Source organism: Trichoplax adhaerens, genomic scaffold, assembly GCF_000150275.1.
Source record: "Trichoplax adhaerens TRIADscaffold_46 genomic scaffold, whole genome shotgun sequence".
NCBI lineage: Eukaryota > Metazoa > Placozoa > Uniplacotomia > Trichoplacea > Trichoplacidae > Trichoplax > Trichoplax adhaerens.
In genome coordinates this window covers 13,742-27,844 of record NW_002060986.1, presented here as the reverse complement: position 1 = coordinate 27,844, position 14,103 = coordinate 13,742, and the positions used below count along the sequence as shown (strand labels likewise).

The following is a 14,103-nucleotide window of genomic DNA, read 5'->3' as shown; positions in this document are numbered from 1 at the left end:
TATACGTGTAGTTCTCTACTAACGATCCAATTGATGGAGGGCTTTATAAAGAAAGAATGATGGAAAGTATCATTGCAGGATAACGGCCGCCGTTGCATTGTAATCTCTCTGCTTTCAAAAACATTACACTGATACTTCAAATGACCGAATTGTATACTTGAATAGGATTAAAAGAATTATATTCTTCGCCAACTATTTCTTCATATGTGCGTATACACCAATTCTTCAGATTTTCGTCTAAAGGCATATTCAGTAGACGGTGCAATTACAGACGTGGTATCTAAGTTTGATTCTTAGTTTCATCTTTAAATCCAAGATTCTTAAAGTCTTCCTTAGCCATTAATTGCCTTCATAACCGATATATAATAAAGTATATGCATCACCGTTAGACAAGAGATAATTTGACACACAACATTATGAACTTCCCAGGCTATTGCCAGTGTAACATGATCAAGGTGCATTATTTTACTAAGAAATTGTATGCAGCATTAGTGATTGAATTGATCTTACCTATCCATTCTACATTGCAAATATTCTTTAGCTTCCTTACGGCAATCGCTTTGCTCATAGTTACTCTTTTCTAAGCATTGCATGTAGGTCTTCATAAAAGTCTTACATTCACCTAATTTGATGTCAAGGCTTCAACTTAGTAATTTAAATGATCCTTATTATCTGTATAAGATAGGGATTAAATAAGATCGATCAAGAGTGAATGGATATCATTATGTTATCATAATCAGTTTACATCATCGCATGTATGCGTCTTATACTTGGCTGAGGATAAAATAAAATGAACGATTATAACATCTGCTTTCATAATATCCATTTGCAAGTAGTATAAGGTTCTATATCAATCCATCCTCTTGGCTGACTGCGCTCGATTGCTATCAAGCTTGATCACACCATTGCTATGCATGCTAACTCCATTACTGCTATTTAGTTTACTTAAGCTGGTGTAGCCATGCTACACTAGAGACCCTCTATGTGCTACATACTCCACGGTGGTATAACAATGTACAAGAATGTGTTGGTAATTAATTTTCTGCCTAGTGCATATATAGTACAATTATACATACATGCAAACATTGCACAACACGTTACCGATACTCGTACTACATCGCATTATCTGCCACCCATATTGGCTGATGATAATTGTTAGACCACCGGTGAATTATTGCAGATTGCAGACTAGATTGTTTTTGACTGATGGTTAGAAATGAATACAAAAAATAATCAATGATCCATGTCATGCAGGCATGTATCTTCAGCACGCTGTATCAGTTCAGCAGTGGCATGAAAATTTCATTTTCTTCCTTTTTATCCATGCAGAAGTCAGCCAATGATATAGTACAGTGATTGAAAGGCTTCAGTTTGGAATTGAATACACATACATTGGTCAAAGTACAGTTAATGTGCAACATTCTTGCATACCATCGTGATCTAAAGGGAAACTTCCTTTGTCAGGAGGTGTAGGAGAAAATCTTCTGCTGCTGTAATTCATTGGTGCTTGTGCGTCATCACCATTAGCGGTCAGTCGAACATTGGCTTGCAGTCCTTTTTTTGCAGCTTTCATACCGATTCCAAGATCCCAACCGACTTACAGTGCATTGTACATTGTACTGTACACTGTACACTGTACTGTACAGTACAGTACAGTAAGCCCAGCCATAATAACCCGATTACTCAAGATACTCAGCGTAAATAGCTTAAACGATGATGCATTATTTTAAGAGTCTGTACCTCAAATTTCATGCGATTATTCAAAGAGTACAGTACAGTACTACTGTCGTGGACGACACCATACAGTATCATCCGATATCCTATCAGACATGTTCAGAGTACATCCAGTATATCTATACTGTAACTGTCCTTTTCTGCGCTGAATACGCGGTAAAAGAAAATGTCTCGGACTGCAACGGTAGATAGCACGGTTTGGAGTGTACACTGTACAGTACATTGTACTGTAACGATAGATAGCACAGTTTGGAGTGTACAGTACAATGTACCCTACTTTACTGTACATTGTACTGTACAGTGCTACTGGTATGGACGACACCATACTGTACAGTATCATCCGATATCCTATCAGACATGTTCAGAGTACATCCAATATATCTATACTGTAACTGTCCGTTTCTGCGCTGAATACGCGGTAAAAGAAAGAAAATGTCTCGGACTAAAACGGTAGATAGCACAGTTTGGAGTGTACAATGTACAGTGTACTGTACACTACTGTACACTGTACTGTACACTGTACAGTGCTACTGTCATGGACGACGCCATACTGTACGGTATCATCCCATATCCTATCAGTCATGTTCAGAGGTACGTACAGTATATCTATACTGTAACTGTCCTTCACTGCGCTGAATACGCGGTAAAAGAGAATGTCTAGGACTGAAACGGTAGATAGCACAGTTTGGAGTGTACAGTACACAGTACGCTATTTGAGTGTACTGTACAAAACTGTACTGTAGTATCAATACGATTTAATTTATTTAAGTTAATCGATTAATTAATTAATTAACTTAATTGAATCGATTAATTACGATTGTTCGTTGTGAGTACAGACAGTACTGTACCGTGTGTCCGTGTTACAGTAGTGTACGTACTGTACTGTACACCCGTACACCCTTTACAAGTCAGTTGTCACTCCCTGAGAGTACAGTACACAGTGTACAGTATACTGTACTGTACACTGTGTGTCGAGTACTGTACTGTGTACACAGTCAGGGACTTACTCAACCCCAAATTCTCACTCAAAAGCCGTAACATAAAAATTTTGCCTCTATAGGATCAATTCTATTTGACTGCAATCAATCCCATTTCCCTTTCCAAATAGCCATAATCTCTTTTACTAGTGTCATGTACTCAAAGGCTACTAAAATCTATCTTAGTCTACAGTTGGTTTAGCAGTGGGCGCTTGCGCTATCATCTTGCATAAACCCTGCTATGCGAGTAGCGCCCTGTACAGTGTACAGTGTACAGTGTACAGTACACTGAGTACAGTATAGCGTACTGTACTGGTCAATGGTCATATGGTCCGAAACGTATAATAAGAAAACCAACCTTACCAAACAGTCCTTGTGACACACTACTTAGTATGCTGCTCAGCGCCACATGATCTACCACCAAGTCGCTTACATGTTGCCGCTGAAATCGCGCAGTCGCATAAGAGTCTGCCACAGGGAAGAAAAACCTTGTGGTTTTCTATCATCTTTCTCTTTTTCCTAGCATCCATGTACAGGAGGTAAGAGACCTTAACCATAAAGCTTTAATCTCCAACATCCTTGACCAATTCTGTGTTAATGTTAATTTTTAGGCTACATTTTGTTCAGTACTTACCCTTGATGTAGTTATTTTGTAGTTTTCGACTAGAATTGATCGTAAAATAGTGATATTTTTAATTTTACAATACGCGTGGTAAAGATGGCTGACTTGATTATTCTATGCTCTTCTCGTTTGGAAGCTAATTGCTCGCTTGATTACCCTTGTAGATCAAAATGGTTAAGATCGACGCTTTGGCAGATGCTCTAAAAACAATTTACAATGCTGAAAAACGTGGCAAACGCCAAGTCTTGATTAGGCCTTCTTCAAAGGTTATCGTCAAGTTCTTGTCCGTTATGATGAAGCACGGTAAGTTCCAGTTGACCCCCACTTCAAAAGCATTCCCTTATTAGTAATGCTATCCAGTATCCACGGAACGTCTTTTTCATCTTGATGACTGCTTGAATGTGGCCTTTTCAGTAATGAGGGCTATAGTGATTGAGAATTTCTTACTCGTACAAAATTGCCTGTATTAATATGCATATCATGGTACACTTTAAAATATCATCTAGTACTGAAGTCTAACAATAACGTATTAGAGCATACTGTTGCCGTTCAGTATCCTTGCTTGTACTATGTTGTACGGTGTACCGGTAGAATGGCATATCCGTAATAATCCCTACCATTTGAGTTGATATGCATTCTATTCTACACCAGACCGAAATGAAATGCTACGGAGTAATAGGGCTAATTGCTTTGAATTCGCTAACGTACGACTGCTTGATCGCATACTGTATAGGTTATATCGGGGAATTTGAAATTATCGACGATCATAGAGGTGGCAAAATTGTTGTAAATCTTAACGGCAGATTGAATAAGGTGAGTTTGTATTATATATGTTCTTACTCAGTAATACAGCACTCGATGATGAAAACGTGTTGTACCTACGCCATACGATTTTTGATTTATTAAATACTATGCAAGTTATGATGAACTTGTAAATTGGCGTTAATGGTACTCGATATGGCTCTCTAGATCATCTCTAATTATAACCTTCTAACACCTATGAGAAATTCATCATTCTTGCGTTGTTATTATATAGTGTGGTGTAGTAAGTCCTCGATTCGATATCGCTCAGCGAGAGTATGAAAAATGGGTTAACAATTTATTGCCATCACGTTTATTTGGGTGAGTACCAACTATACGCGTGTTTGCAGTTTTATCCATTAAATGTCCTAGTCGCTGGTGCATGCAGTCAGCATTGGTTTACGCGCTTTAAGGAAATGGACAGTAGCATTAGTTATAAAGTGCAGTACGCCAACACTAGTACATCAACTATCAATAGCTAGGACATTGTAGCCATAATGTACAGTACTGTATATGGAGGAAATTGTGAACCTGCAAAGGATTGATGAATATTGTTATTAAACTTTCTGCACTTTCAACCAACTATTACAGATTTATAGTGGTAACAACATCAGCTGGTATTATGGATCACGAAGAGGCCAGGCGTAAACATACTGGTGGAAAAATTCTTGGATTTTTCTATTAGTAAATTGTATATTGGTGTTTATGTAGAATAAAATTGCTTCGAAAGATACCTTTCTGTTTCATTTTGCTTGACTTCGAGCTTAAAGATACTCTGTGATACTTGTTTCCGTGCGAAATATTTTTCCTCTGGCGGCGAACAATATATCACTGACGCAAATATAAAGCGTAACGGTTATAGTTATGACTTTTTATTTTAATCATAGCATCCCTTAATGCAGCAAAGCGCTTGGCAGTGACTTCAAATCTTTGTACAAAATGAACAGGACTGCTACATTATATTTCTAAAAAGACAAGTGTATATACCGCAGGTAGATACAGACTACAGCCTAAGCCAGTAAATGATATGCTTAATGATAGTAAATACTAAAGATAAACCTTTCGAAGATACTGATGCAGTTACCATCATGTATCTATCTTAGCTTTCGTAAGAATTGTAATATTAAAATATTCTCAAAACTAGAACAGTGCAATACAATAGGTGATTTCATTCCAATTTTAGAAAGTCAGTAGATGTCGCCGTACTACGATTCGCATTTAACGATCTTGCATCGCTAAACTTCAAAATACCGATACCATTAACAGCTATCTATATCACATTTCGATGCTACATTAATACAGTTAGCTTAAAATATATTATTCGCGTCGCATGGATGTTCATGCAAGGACAATTTCGCATAATATTATAAGCATTAAGATTTGGAATATCTTTTGAAAGTAAAATATGCTAACAATCCTACTGCAACAGCAAGTGTTACAGACATTCCAACACGAAACGTTGGAGATTTCATAATGCCGTCAGTATTTCCTTGTAAATGCCTGAGTTGAAAATTTGACAACGTTGGTTAATGAGTTTTAGCAAGGTTACCATCTCAATTTTAGTACTAAAATCTAAGAAGTACTACACTGTATAGCACACCACGCATTGAGTTATAAACCATTACTCGCATCGTATTTTAACTACTGCATCAGATTAGGTCAGTATAGTGTAACTTACGGGAATGCGGCAGCGGTGGCCAATGTCTTGTAAACTTTAGCGTTCCTACGACCAGTAGCGGAGAAGGACTATAAACATAAAGTAAATTGATACCAAATTAGTGAGATTTTAAAGTCCAATTCCAAGAAATAATACTAAAAATTATATAACAGTAGCATTAAACTACAACTACAAATCAATAATACTACTGAACCTGTGGTTTTCCAAGATTTTCGCTGTAGCAATATTGAGAAGGTTGCATATCAAAATTCTGTAATAAAATTGCCTAATTTTAGTTCATATGAACTGGTAGTCTAGCCCTAAGACGCCAATCAACGTCTAATCATCGTGCGGTACTACTTGATGATAAATAGTGCAATACACAGATAGAAAGTGAAATGGCGGTCCCTTGGTATTTCGTTACATGTGTAAGTGTAAAGACAATAATTTGGTAAAGGTTATAGTGAACGCCATTCAGCTTACTTGTGTTACGGCGGGTGTATCGCTTTTGGTAGCAATGATCATAACCGGTTTTGTAACTTTCGATTGCAATATCTTTAATTTAAACGATCAATAAATGAATGTCAAAAAGTAATTAGTTTTTAATCAGTGTAAAAATATCGCTATCAATGACCAACCTAATTGAGAGATAAATACTTTCAGAATTAATCTCTGAATGATTAATCGGTCATTATAAGTACGTAACTAAAATAGATTACCCATCACTTACTTTATGGACCTTTGCAATGTACTGAAATGAATTCTTGTCTGAATTGGAGTACACCAAACATACAGCGTCAGCATTTGATAACATTACAAGATCGCTGGCGGTTTTTGGATCATTGGCATTTACTTCATGTAACTGAGTAATTTTAGAATCGACAATTAAAGTTGTGATAACTAATAAGTAAGATAACATATTTTGATGGTTTTTGGTAAAATACTATCTCAAGCTTCCTTACCGCCAGATAACGCTCCTGACCATAAATCTCTACGGTATTAATTGTGTATTCTGATTTTCTTCCAGCAATACTTCCATCCTAACAAACAGGTTGGATCAAAGGAAATTACGATAATGGCAAACATTGAAGAAAATCTTTACTCATTTCAGCATACTTAAGTAAATTACCTTACAAATCAGCCTTTGTAGAAAGCATGTCTTTTCAATAGACATAACAAGAAAAATAATCATGACTATGTTAATAATTTAAATGATTTGCACTAACTACAGTATTCAAAGAACAAAAGTAAATCAAGACAGTCAATTACCTTGCCAACGCCGGGAGCACCTACGACATCGCAAACTAAGATATTCCTTAATAGTTGTTTCCTGTTGGGTTCATTCGCCTTATTACGAGTGACTGCAATAACAACGGTGAAAGTGATTATAACAAACTCGCAATCGCTAATATAAATGCCTTGCGATTGCATTTCAAAATTGAGCTGCTACAAACATACCTGAAATAGCACTAAGCTGATTGACGTTATCTCCCATTATATAACCTAAGTAAGCTAAATATTCTAATGTACAGGACACGTTTCGATAGGTAGTCAACCTTAAATACAAAAAAAACGCTTCTTTTAAGAAACTGTAATAGTAAAAGATTAGGAATATTTAAAAGACTTACGACCACCACGCTAGGAATCCGGCGAGAGTAATCCAACCGTTACTATTTACTGTAATCATATATATGATATCTTTTTCCCACGGAATTCGAGGACAGGTACTGAATAGATCCTGAAAGAAGTATAAATCAATGAAGGTATTGAAAACGAATATATACAAAAATAATAATTAACGTTTAAACTTACGCGTAATTCATCTGGAGATAGTGCTCCATCTAAGTCCTATAACAGAATATGTATAGAATAAGTTACATCTTTTTCAATTCCGCAAAGATAATCATGTAATTAAATTAAGCGCAAAATCTGGTTGTGAGGGTAGTAATTATATTAATAAGCGATGCATCATATACTACAAACTTTATCGTATTTGTGAAATAATCGGGTTAAGAATTGATATCCCATTTGTGATAATTCCGTAACACAGTCTGGACCTGTTCTAAGACTATAATGTAAATCAGGTAGTTTATTAAGAATACAAAGCAGACATTAATAGGTTGATTATTAACATTTATTTCTTTCATGCGTTAACATACTCTGGGTAGATGTAGTCATCACGAAATTCTAGATCATCGTTATACCCAAATTTCCTTAATACGGTCCAAGTTGTTTCGTGTCTTGCACGTTGTATAAACAACGTGTGTAAAAATAGGAATCCTGTAATAAAATGAAAGACATTGATTTTAACCTCTCAAATAGCTTGTTAGTACACTTACACTTATTTCTTCGTACCTGCCAGTGTAATTCCATGATCATTTACCCCTACAGATCCTTTACTTTTTTTAACTACATTCTTCACATCCTTTAAGGCTTGATTCTGAAGGGGCGTGCTGAAGAAATATTTCTGTAAAATGGAAGACCGTTACATCGGATTCCTTTTGGCCAAAAATTGAAGCATAATTGACAATATTTTAGTTTACCTGGAAGTCAAATAATTCTGCGTCATTTAACGCCCCATCGTTATCCATATCGCACACCTTAAATACGGAGAAAAGTTTTAAAGTCTATCAAGGTAACTATAAACCGATATAACTGTATGATGTTGCATATCGTTTTCAAATGCTACCTTGAATACACGCGTTAGTGCCTTCCTACAGCTTTCTGTCAACTACAAAGAAAAATAGTAAGGTTTCATGAACTCTTATAGACTATAAGAATCTTACCCATCGTACTGAATGTATTTATAATGCAAGGTATACGCGCAGCTTTACCTGCTTTTGTTGAGATGCATAAAGAGGCGCAGTAGGATGCAATACAGCTTTTTGAGCGTAATAGAACAATTCGGTGATGTTTTTCAATTCTTTAGCAGAACACTTTAGGCATAATAATATAGCATATGGTCAATGGCTATAAAATTTACCAAAACTATTACATACGTATTTCTACCTCTATGCAGGTTTCGATCATCTTGTGTTCATTCATAATTGGTAAAATACGCTATAGAAGTTCATAAATGGCCGTTAGCAGAGGCAACTTTATATTGCTATAAATCGTATACAAATACGACATTTCAAGCATACAGTAAATTTCTCACCCTCATGCTACTTTCTTCGGCGAGGTCACTCTGCAAAGGAAATGATTTGATAATGTTTAAGGTTATGCTGAAGATTGCTATCATCATACGATTATGGCAAACCTTATTTCCAACAAGGATAATGGGTAATTTAGAATCTGGATCGACTGCAGATTCAATAAAAGGCAGCCAATACGATGTTATCTGTTAATAAAGACATATATAATTCATCATTAAGGTTACGATCGTAACATAGGCAATTAGTTGATAACGAACAAACCCTCTCAATTGATTCTTCATTGTTAACGGCATATACAAGACATACGACATTGGCTCGTTTCAATGAATGGGTTAAATCCTCGTCGGATTGCTCCTTTTCTGTTAGTAAGATATTTTACCATTAATGATCCAAAAATACAGCCTTATAAATATGCTGTATTATTACTGGTTATTAAAACTTAAATCCATGCCATACAACTTATATCAAAACTGAAGGAGACATGAAATGCCTGTAATAAATCGAACTCTCTTCAATTATATAATACCTGAATAGTCAGCAATGTGAGTTGGAACTTTTTCAGGCGTAACATCCGCAGGTATTGTAATTTCTTCAGCTCGATCCGGAACCTGTTAGGAAAACAGTTTGAGGGTAGCAAGTCAAGGTGTAATATTACAAATGAGAGCGTTTTATCATAGCATCACTATCTAGTAGTATCAATAGCACTATAATTGATTAACAGAATAGCTGAATATATTACAGCCTTTCATGATTCTTTCTCTATTGAAAAGTAGTTATAGCCTAATTGAGTCATATAAGAGAAATTTCAACTAATACAGGTAATAAAATTGACACTTCATATTTTACTTAAGATGGTAATAACCGGCATAACACTACATTTAACAGTCAGAATCACTTGGATGTACAGTATGTATTTTACAATTTATCCTTTTTAATGATTTATCTTTCATACTGCACCTGATCTTGGAATTCTTCAGTAACGAGCGAAGATATTAAAGATGTCTTACCGGATCCAGCTACAAACAGGAAAAATATATTTAATGTTATTTATATCCTATGACTACAATGGACATTTTGAGGAATTCAAAGTGGATAAAAGTCATGGCATAAAATCGAATATATGCTTAAGTATATTAAAGGACAAGTAATGTAGAAGTTGTGGTAACAAATATTATTTCAATTGATGAAAAACGCTAGAAATCATATTACTCGATGAATGTATTAACATGTGCGATAGATGGTGGATAGTTTAGTCAGACAGTACATAATCATGAACGTTAGCATCATAGTAGTATAGTAACCATAGTCATTATTCTTTCCATAACCAAAAAACACCCCTAGAGTATCCCAGGATTTTCAATCAGTATCGTTTCACATCTTCAATATGGTATAGCAATTGTATTTTATATGAACAGTTAATGATAGCTATCAAACAAAACTGATTTATCAATAGACCCTTGGTCATACTATAATAAAATGAATTGGATAGTATCCATTTCGTTACGGTATTGATGATGTTACGAAAGAGTCTGTAGATGTTTCAATGCTACAAACAATATCTTGTTCAATGATGATGAAAGCAGTATACAGATGCCAGAAGTAGTAGGCAACAAGCTGATGATGCCATTCAAAGGCCATCGGGGTCATAAATGTCACATTGATTACTAGCTGTACATTCTATGTTATAAGTTGTAGCAATTGTAATTATTCGTAAGCGATGAAGTAACTATTGTTAGTATTGTGCTCTACATAATAACGGATACTATTCGCCACGCGTTGTACTGTAGTTGATGACTTGGATGGTTGGATCAGGTAACGAAACTTACCACCAAGCATCGATGATCAAAGCAGATCCCCTTCCATGCTCAATCATAGATAAAATAGCTTTGAGTTGAACAACCAGCTGCATTCTTACGAGTTTCAGGACTAAGAATGACAGCTTGAATTATTATTAATTAATGACTATGACTATGATTATCCCACGGCTTGGAAGATCAGTCTAGACTCTTTCCATGCCAAGTCATAGATACTACATCAATTGGATTGAAAATCTTCAAAGTGAAAAACCAATAGATTTCCTAACAGAGTACTGGGAATTAGTCTGCTTAACAATAGTCCGATTTACGCACTCCAAGATCTGTATTCTATTGCCCCATACTAACCATGGATTAACATACAAGTATTGTTACATACACCAGGGACAATTCAAGGGAAAAAAAGAATTATTTTTGGCCTTGAATTGTCTCTGCATGAATCATCATCACCTACGAGTATTTCAATCAATCCATTGATATACTCCATCTTCAAAGCAGGAGAGTATTGAATACGGACTGTGCTGCAGTACAGTATATTGGAAAAGCTTTAAAGTCAGAGGTTGAATCCGAGTTTCCTGGTGTCAACGCAGCAGTGATTGTTAACTTCATGCTTGGCTAATTGTCAATCGCTAACATGATTGCATTTGAATATCAACTTTTGCATTGAAGACGCCAATCCTTTTCTACCATTCAATGTCCACTTGTCCATACCATGTGCATTGCGTACTATCATGTCACCTTCTATACAGCATTCTACATAGCATAGGCTACTTTTATGTGTTGCCATTGCATTCTAATTGTCATGATTCTACCGATAATCGTAGTCGCTTAACTGAAGGCAAAGCTTGTGATTTTAGCCATGCTTGATTCACTGTGAATTCTTGGCATGCAGCAGTGCCCACTACAGCCTCTATCCCTCTATACTGTACTGTACATTGTACACCCAGGGCGATCATTGTATGACGATTCACTTGATGAAAATAGCTTCAAGTATAGATCGACTACAACAAATGACGAATAGCAGGTGGAATAAAACTTGTCCATATTTTGAGTGATATTATCCCATGGCAATTTCCCTTCAACTAACGACTTACCATCTCCTACCAGCAATATTCTGACATCCTTCTTCATTTTTTTGCCTTTCCGTTACAGCCGCCGCCACTAGTACATCAAGTATGGCAACTTGCCTACCGGTATTGGTCGATCGATGGTTGATTCTCACTTGCAATCACGCTACAGTCCATTGGCTGTTGTACTCATGTACCAGTGGGTTATCTCTAGTGCGGTAGTCGTGTATCCCCAATTTGCTTTGACTTGGACACTCATGCTCCTGTCCAGTGTCCATACTGCTACCGTCTATTGGTGCTGATTGAGTTGATACAGTACAGTAGTAAGAAGGGGTTGGTACTGTACATTGGTAGTCTAGTACTGTACACCGGTACTGTAAACTGGTAGTCTGCTACTGTACACTGGTAGTCTGGTACTGTACACCGGTACTGTAAACTGGTAGTCTGCTACTGTACAGTGTACAAATGATACCAAATTTGTCTAATAAGGACTTGAAACTATAATTTCATATGATTTCAAACAGTGGGAAAGACTTATGAGACACCCTATACACTGGTAGTCTTGTACTGTACACTGGTAGTCTGGTACTGTACTGTACAGTGGTAGTCTGGTACTGTAAACTGGTATTCTGGTACTGTACTGTACAGTACACCGGTACTGTAAACTGGTAGTCTGGTACTGTACACTGGTAGTCTGGCACTGTAGACTACTGCAGTGCCAGATCTCCGAACGCTACTCTTACCAGTAGTAGAGGACTACCGATGGCAAAGCAACCTTTTAATGACAGAGACTACTGTATGATTTTTCCTCTCTAAGAATGAACTCTAAATTTCTTCGACAGTAGGCAAGTAAGGTCGCAATCGCAGTTAATTCCTGAACGAAACAGTATTTCCAATCCGAGGATATAGCGATCAATACTGTCAAGTCACCAGCCTGGACATTGTTGGTACTGTGAGTTGATTTCCAATCCCATCTCTTGTTTATCAGAGGGGAAAAATGGTTGAGTAATGCGTACAGTGAAGTACTCAACGACGCAGCTAGATGACACTAGCCTGCAGTACAGTACGTTCCGCTTTGTCGTCTACAGTACAGTGCTGTAATCATGGACTGCTACAAGACCATTTTAGAGGAAGGAAAGCCGAAAGGGGAAGCAAGACAAACGGACAGATCGACTTTGCTTACCAAATGAGCATTGACTCACTCATTGAGCAATGAGGTGGTCAACAATGATCATATCCTACAGGCCCGACTTTCCTGCTAGTCATTTCAACTGTACTCACCATCGGTAAGGGCTATACAGTACCGCACAGTGGTGTACACTGTACAGTAGACGACCGTGCTGCAAGTTCTCTGCCAGCTTAATGTACAGTACAGTACAGTACTGTACAGTGTAGGGTTACAGCCGTAGTGTATTCTACAATGCCGGTCAAAAAGTCGGCCTTCTCATTTTTTGCAGGCTTCGGCCGTGTCTCGTCCCTTTCTCTTCTTTCCAGTAGTCCCTGCCGTCAATATCCAAAAATGGCTACTTGGCATGGATCTTCCGTGTCTCAATCACTGGTCCTAATTTAAATAACATCGACGATCTTCTACAGCTGTTTTGAAGCAGAACTGAGTCATAGATAATAGGATTCAATGGAACATTACTGAACGTAGAAAAAAAAATCAGTCAATTCAAAATCGACCATCAGCATATGACAATTCGATCATAACGAAGTGTTTAGCACAACGTTATGACGAGACGAGATGAGGGCGGAAATGTCTGTCCGTCGACGGATGATCACTGATCAGTGTCTATTCCAATTCAGGTTTGGTCCAGTTCAGGTTCTTCTAGTAGTTGATACTGTACTGTACAATAGTTCAATTGACTCAGTCGCGTACAGTACAGTACTGTACTGTACTGTACTGTACACTGTAGAGTATAAGCATCGAACCATCGAACGGAAGAAGTTCCAGCAGGTTCAAGGACATGACGAATACACACAGATCAATGGTCCGTCGGGTAGTAGAAATTTCTAGCAGTTCATGATTGCGCAATGTACTGTACAGTGTACAGTACTGTAGTTCGTGGACGCTGTCACATATTGATGCATATGAGTCTACATATGCTAGTAGCAATGTAGCATACTGTAGGGACTTTTATGGTCAGAGTGTACAGTAAGCAATAGGAATAACGTGTACTGTATGAATGAATATTCTATTCTACTGTACTGTACTGTATACTTACTCTAATTTTTTAGCGCCTATATCAGAGTTAATCTTATTCTGAACACTCTGC

General features: G+C 37.0%; 3 protein-coding genes across 3 annotated transcripts; 1 reads left to right on the top strand and 2 right to left on the bottom strand.

The window, feature by feature from the left end:
- Positions 1 to 280: 280 nt before the first annotated feature.
- Positions 281 to 1,501, bottom strand: TRIADDRAFT_34100 (uncharacterized protein; the record flags this gene model as incomplete). Its single annotated transcript, XM_002118334.1, has 3 exons — positions 281 to 347; positions 511 to 622; positions 1,432 to 1,501. 3 exons carry the CDS (start codon positions 1,499 to 1,501, stop codon positions 281 to 283), a joined length of 249 nt encoding a protein of 82 aa, XP_002118370.1.
- A 1,699-nt stretch (positions 1,502 to 3,200) lies between these two features.
- TRIADDRAFT_36840 (uncharacterized protein) lies at positions 3,201 to 4,857 on the top strand. The gene is made up of 5 exons (XM_002118340.1): positions 3,201 to 3,250; positions 3,498 to 3,636; positions 4,067 to 4,146; positions 4,370 to 4,455; positions 4,726 to 4,857. The coding sequence occupies exons 2-5, from the start codon at positions 3,504 to 3,506 to the stop codon at positions 4,817 to 4,819; spliced, it is 393 nt and encodes a 130-aa protein (XP_002118376.1). The 5' UTR covers positions 3,201 to 3,250; positions 3,498 to 3,503; the 3' UTR covers positions 4,820 to 4,857.
- A 951-nt stretch (positions 4,858 to 5,808) lies between these two features.
- TRIADDRAFT_34083 (uncharacterized protein) lies at positions 5,809 to 11,891 on the bottom strand (the record flags this gene model as incomplete). The annotated part of the gene is made up of 22 exons (XM_002118333.1): positions 5,809 to 5,880; positions 6,006 to 6,062; positions 6,275 to 6,346; positions 6,522 to 6,653; positions 6,736 to 6,823; positions 7,014 to 7,152; positions 7,250 to 7,347; positions 7,420 to 7,529; positions 7,604 to 7,639; positions 7,775 to 7,859; positions 7,951 to 8,071; positions 8,147 to 8,258; positions 8,335 to 8,391; positions 8,481 to 8,522; positions 8,626 to 8,727; positions 8,801 to 8,851; positions 8,949 to 8,978; positions 9,051 to 9,131; positions 9,208 to 9,305; positions 9,473 to 9,554; positions 9,904 to 9,962; positions 11,855 to 11,891. 22 exons carry the CDS (start codon positions 11,889 to 11,891, stop codon positions 5,809 to 5,811), a joined length of 1,761 nt encoding a protein of 586 aa, XP_002118369.1.
- Positions 11,892 to 14,103: the final 2,212 nt, after the last annotated feature.